The sequence below is a fragment of the Aedes albopictus genome, chromosome 1 (genome assembly GCF_035046485.1).
Source record: "Aedes albopictus strain Foshan chromosome 1, AalbF5, whole genome shotgun sequence".
NCBI lineage: Eukaryota > Metazoa > Arthropoda > Insecta > Diptera > Culicidae > Aedes > Aedes albopictus.
Window position 1 is genome coordinate 200,730,495 of NC_085136.1, and position 6,000 is coordinate 200,736,494.

The 6,000-nt window shown below is 38.9% G+C and overlaps 1 protein-coding gene across 1 annotated transcript in view; it reads right to left on the reverse strand.

Annotated features, from left to right (window-relative positions):
- LOC109432126 (hatching enzyme 1.2) overlaps window positions 1-5,708 on the reverse strand; it is a 20,467-nt gene extending 14,759 nt beyond the window's left edge. The window contains exon 1 of the mRNA XM_062846124.1: window positions 4,052-5,708. Within this exon, the coding sequence (XP_062702108.1) occupies window positions 4,052-4,697 (646 nt within the window). The 5' untranslated portion in view covers window positions 4,698-5,708. The remainder of the gene's footprint in view (window positions 1-4,051) is intronic.
- Window positions 5,709-6,000: the final 292 nt, after the last annotated feature.

A 6,000-nucleotide genomic window follows, 5' to 3' on the forward strand; every position in this document is an offset into this window, starting at 1 on the left:
CCTTCTAAACAGCTTCTGACAGAACTTTGACAAAATACTTTCAGATACAAAAATGTGTTTTTCAGAATCACATGATTCATGTCTGGAAATTGCTTCTGGTAATCGCTGCTATGTAGATTTGAACTGGATCCTCCTGCGTGATAGCCTGCCGACTTACCGCTGCGCTGCTGAAGACACTTGACAAAGTCAAGCTAACTTCACTACTGTACAAATGTGCAAAACTGGTTGCCGACAGAAAATCGATTCAAGTCAGACTTTACCTGCTGTTCACTTAATCGCAACTGTAGGTACTGTGGTAGAGCGTGGGGTTCTCACGCAGCGACTACGGGTTCGAATCCGATGGGCGGCAATTTTTTTTTTTGCTCAAGCCTAGTATTCATTGATTTGATAAATTCATATTTGTCTTTTATTCGTGTATGCTTAAACAGTTAGTTTCTGTAAAAGAAATAAATTTAATCTTCATTGAAACACAATGCTACCGAACTGAACTTCTATGAACTTGAAAGTTCAGACAAAGTTCCGAGTAGCATCTTAAGCAGCTTTAAAGTTCGGAGAAGTTCAGATAAAGTTCCGAATGGAACTTTCTGGCTGCTTAAGAGGCTAACAATGAGCCTTGCCGGAACTTGTGACCGAAGTTCCAGCAAGGCTCATCATTAGCTCCTTAAGCAGCTAGAAAGTTCCATTTGGAATTTTGTCTGAACTTCGCGGAACTTGAAAGTGCATTTTGTCATGGGAAGCGGAACTTTTGGTTACTTGGGATGGTACCCATTTCGTCAGCGCCAGTTTCAAGCTTTTCTGTGACGAAAATGGTATCCAGCATCTGACGACAGCGCCGTATCACCCACAATCGAACGGACAAGCAGAACGTTTCGTTCCTTAGCACCCTTAGCAAATTTGTACCTACTAGCTATGCAGCACGATGAAATTGAATATATTAACATTATACTCTTAAAGCATTATTTAATCCTCCAGCTGTCACGCTTCTGTATTTTGTCCTATACGTTAAAAAAGCTCGCCTGATCTATACAAATGAACGTGATGCTGGTAGCGATGACCAATTTCTGTAAGATTAAGGATTTTTATTCACTCGTGCACTGTTTTGCTCTGATTTTTATATTGTTAAACTCTACAAAATATTCATAAGAAATTATAGCTGGAACCTTTTGAAAATTACGAACTAATTTGAAGATTAACCTAAAATTTCCTGGTTCCTGTATGCATCCCTTTTAAGTAATCTTCCATTACTATTCGATGGAAGAAATTTCACCACAAATTCTTGAAAGAATTACAAAAAAAGCATCACGTAATCCTGAAAAAGTTCTTGGGTACATCCCTGGAAATATGTTTGAAGGATTTCTGAAATTTCTAAAGAAACTCCTGAATGAATATTTGAAGAGAACCTAAGAGGAATTTCTGAAGAAATCACTCGAGTAATTCTCGGAGAAATCCATGGAAGACTTCCTGGATAAATCCCTGAAGAAAAACCTGGATGAAACCCTGTTGAAATTCCTACAGGAATGCCTGGAGAATCCCTGGAGGAATTGTTGAAGTATCCTTGAAGAAATTCCTGGGAAAATCTCTTGCGAGAATCCTGGAGAAACTTCTGAGCAAATTCTGGGCGTAATTCCTGGAGAAATACTTGGATAAGAACCAGCCGAAATTCCTGGAGAAATTTCTTGTAATCTCCAGATTAATTCTTGGAGGAATTGTTGGAGAAATTTCTGAGAAAAAATCCCTTGAGAAATTCCAGGAGGATTTCCTGGAAGGATTCTGGAGGAATGTCTGGGAGAATCCCTGAAAGTATTCCTGGAGAATTAAAAAATAGAAAGAGCATTTCCTGGAGAAATTCCTGAAGAAATTGCTGATATAATTTCTGAATGATGTCCAGAAGCAAATCCTGGAGGAAATCCTGAAGAAATTTCTAGGGAATTTCCTGTAGGAATTCATGAAGAAGTTCCTGTAGGAATTCCTAGAGGTATGATGGTATGTGGGAATTGCTTGAGGAATCTCTAGAGGAAATATTGAAAGAATTATTGGATGAATTTCTGGAGGAATCTCTAGAGGAATTGTGGGAGATGGCTATTTCTAATATTTTTCGATTTCTGAAAAAAAAAACCCTTGAGAAATCCATGAAGGGATCCCTGGGGTAATCCTTGAAAAAAAAATGTGAAGAAAACCCTGGAGGAATCTCTGGAGGAATTCCTGGAGGAATACCTGGAGAAATCCCTGAAAAATTCCTAAAGGTATTCTTAAAGAATTTCCTGGAAGAATTTCTAAAGGTATTCCTAGAAGATTTCCAGGAAGAATCCTTGGAAGAACTTCTGGAGGATTTCCTGGAGGAATCTTCGAAAGATTTCTTGGAGAAATCCTTGGAAAAAATTCTGGGGAAAGTTTTCTGAATAAATTCCCTGAGAAATTCCTGGAAGAATTTCTAGAGAAATTTCTGGAGGAACTCCTGGAGAAATCCTCGAAGAAATTTCTGAAGGAATCCCTGGGAAATCATTGGAGAAATTCGTGAAGAAATCCCTGGAAAAATTCTTAAAGAAATTCCTGGAGGCATTTTTAGCGGAATTCCTGGAGGAATTCTTGAAGCAATTCCTGGAGGAAGATCTGAAAGATTTCTTAGAGGAATTCCTGGAAAAATTCCAAAACTCTGGAAACTCTGCAACAATTCCCTGAGGAATAATTTCTGGAGGAATCTCTGAAAAAAATTCGTGGAGGAATCCCAGAAAGAATTCCTGAAGAAATTGCAGATGGAATCCAGAGAAATCCTGAAGGAATTCTAAGAAGAGTTCGCGGAGGAACTCCATGAGGAATCCCTGTAGTAGTTCCTGAAGGAATCCCTGAATCCCGGAAACAGTCCCACGTGGGATTCCTTAGGAAATCCCAGGAAAGCTTTCTTAACAAATGCCTGGAAGAATTTTTGCAGGAAAAAATATATGAAAATATATGGTTTGCAATAATTTTTGGACGAATTTTTGTTGGAATTTTAGGATGAACTCCCAAAACAATATTTCATAGAACTAGTGGATTAATTTTCAGCTTATCTCTGGTAAAATTTCTTGTACGTGTTTTTGGAAGATATTGCTGCTGAAATAGTTCGAATTATTCCAGATTGAACTATTGGAGCAATCTCTAGTGGAATTATTATCCAAAATATATGGAAAAAATCCCTGAAGAAATCTCTGAAAGAATGCTTTCAGAAATACCTAAAATTTCTGTTGGCATTCCTTAGGGAATTCCTGGAGAAATTCTTGGAGGAATCCTCGAAAAAAGCACTGAACAATTACTGGAAGAACCTCTAAAATTATGCCAGGAGAAATTCCCGGAGGAATGTTTGGTAAATCCCATGGAGGAATTCTTGGAAAATTCTCTAAAGCATTCCATGATGTAATCACTGAAGGAAGCTATGATAAAAATCCTGAAGGAATTCGTCGATGTATTCTTGTAAAAATTTCTATAAAAATTTCTGAAGGAATCGTGAGAGGAATTCTTGAAACATTGCTTGGAACAAACCCCAAAGCAATCACTATCGGAACCCTGCAAGATACTCATGGAAGAATTCACGAAAAAGAAACTCCTGCAGAAGTCCCTTGAGGTATTTCTGAAACAATCCCTGGAGAATTTCTTGAATAAATGCCTTAAGAAATTTCTGTACGTGTCCTCAAAAGAATTCGTAAAGAAATCCCAGGTATTTTGCTCTTAGCATGACGTTTGTTTGAATTGAATACTAGTGAAATTCATGAAGCAGTAGCACATAACTGCACTCTATAGCAGCATATGGTTCTACAAAGTCCTTCTTTTCCCTACCGGAACTGGTTCCGGCATATCTGGAAAATTTGGCATGCTGTTTTTGTATTTCATGAATAAACATCACAAAATGTAGCCATTCCATCAAGCTTGTTATTTGTTAAAATTCTATGATAAATACAAAAATAAGAAACAAAACAAACAGAGCTTTAATCCTTTGTTTTTCGTAGGATGAAAATGGGAGCCACATGCTTAATAAGGGAACCAATACTCTATTTTGATATTTTTCAGTTGCACTCACCTGGAATAATATTATCCCAATTGATCTTCACAAACCGATCACGATCGGCTCGAGATTGCTCATGAAACAGACCCAGTGCGTGCATCAGCTCATGTATGGCACGACCTTCATTTCCCAAACAATTCACACTTTGATGATCCGGTGGCTGTAAAGATACGATTTGGGTTCCACCAGTTTTCCCCACGTAGCTCCAACATCCTTTGGGGTACTTGGTTGGCCAAATTAACAGGAAATCCTTGTCTTTTCCGTTCCACTGTACAAATCGCACGCACGTCATAAAATTCAACGTTCTGATTGCTTGAAGTATCGTCACTTGATCATCAATATCGTATAAAGGACTTATGGCATACGGCACCGTTCCATTGGGCCATTTACGTTCCGGAAAAACATCCCACTTGAGCCCTACTCTCCAATACTTGTACATTCGATTATCCATGGCCATGTCCCCTTGAAATAGACCCGGCGTAACTTCTGGATCTTGTTCTCCATCTTGCAGAGCGGCAGATTGCTCGATGAGATCAACACTATCTGGAACAGGTGGATTAAGTACATCCGGAACTCTTGGGAAAATTATGGCACCACAAACGAGACTCAGTGAAAACAGGACCCCAGCAGGACCCCGCAGGTGTCGAAATGAGCACCACATTTCGCAACGTTAATCGATCGTCTTGTTTCAGCTTTTTAACTTTTACCAAAATGCGATCGCCTGAAACCCGTACGCTTATGACCGTTTTTATGATAATCGAACCGCACGGAACCGTTGTCGTAGTCGAACTGAGAAGAGAGAAATTTTTGTTCCGAGGCGCATGTGTCCCCACATCGATGCCATCAAACCATTACCATGCGGCATGCATGGCTCAACGGATTTTTTTTGTACGTATTTTGTGTTTGTACACTCTCTTTCATGCTTATCCTCATGTTGATCATAAGCAAAGAAGGAAGTGGGTATTGTAATGGTTGATTAAGTTGAACGTGAAGTTAAATTAATTGTTATGTAATACCTTTGATTTATAAATATGGGTTGCACAGATGATCAATGTCACTTATTTTTGGAGCATTTTTTATGTTCGTTTGATATTTGGATCTGTTGTGAACTAGGTCTAGATGCATGGTCTAGGTCTACGATGGGTGTGAGTAAATTTCGCCAAACAAACGCACAATGGGGAATTATAAAATTTGCGGCATCCTAAATGTAAAGAATTGCATTTCGATGTATAATTTCAGATACCTTATTTGAAAGTCTTCATAAATGGCCTCACAACTTGTGGTATATGATAAATATGCAGGGTACGAAAAACGGATCACGCCAAAAAACAAACGCTTTGTCCTAAGCGGTGCATGTTGGTAACAAAGGCGCTCCGCAACAAACGCATGTCAGGCGATAAGAGCAATAAAACAAACATCGCTTGCCGTTCGTGTGCCGATATTCCGGCTTTTCTGCTGAAATTTTCGACCCACATCATCGAATTCATAAGCATTTGGACGAATTAAGACTCTTGAAAACCCCAGAGTCGAGTTTCAGTTGTAAAACAATGCAAAAATCACGATGTGCATAAAACGAGACAAATATTCCTACCGTTTTTGTTGTGAACAAACTCGGGAGCGATTTTGTCATTATCTGCTAACGAAAAAAACAAAGCGTTGTTGCCGTTGCCGTGCCTTCTTTGTTGCCTATTTTCCGCTTGCGGTGCCATATTCTGCGTACACTGTAAATATGGTATTTATTTTCGGCTGTTTGCCATGAAGGATTCATTGCCTGAAACTTGGCCGTATAATTTGGTTCCATTGCGTTGCGTTACGTGATATGATAACGGAGAATTTTGTAGATTGCATGTCGAAAGCTGTCATGTTATAAATTTTGAAATTCCTAGTCCAACTTATGCGTTGATACCTGGATAATTTGTCGTATGTTGAAGATCTAATCCGTTGTCAACTGACCGTAGATGAAG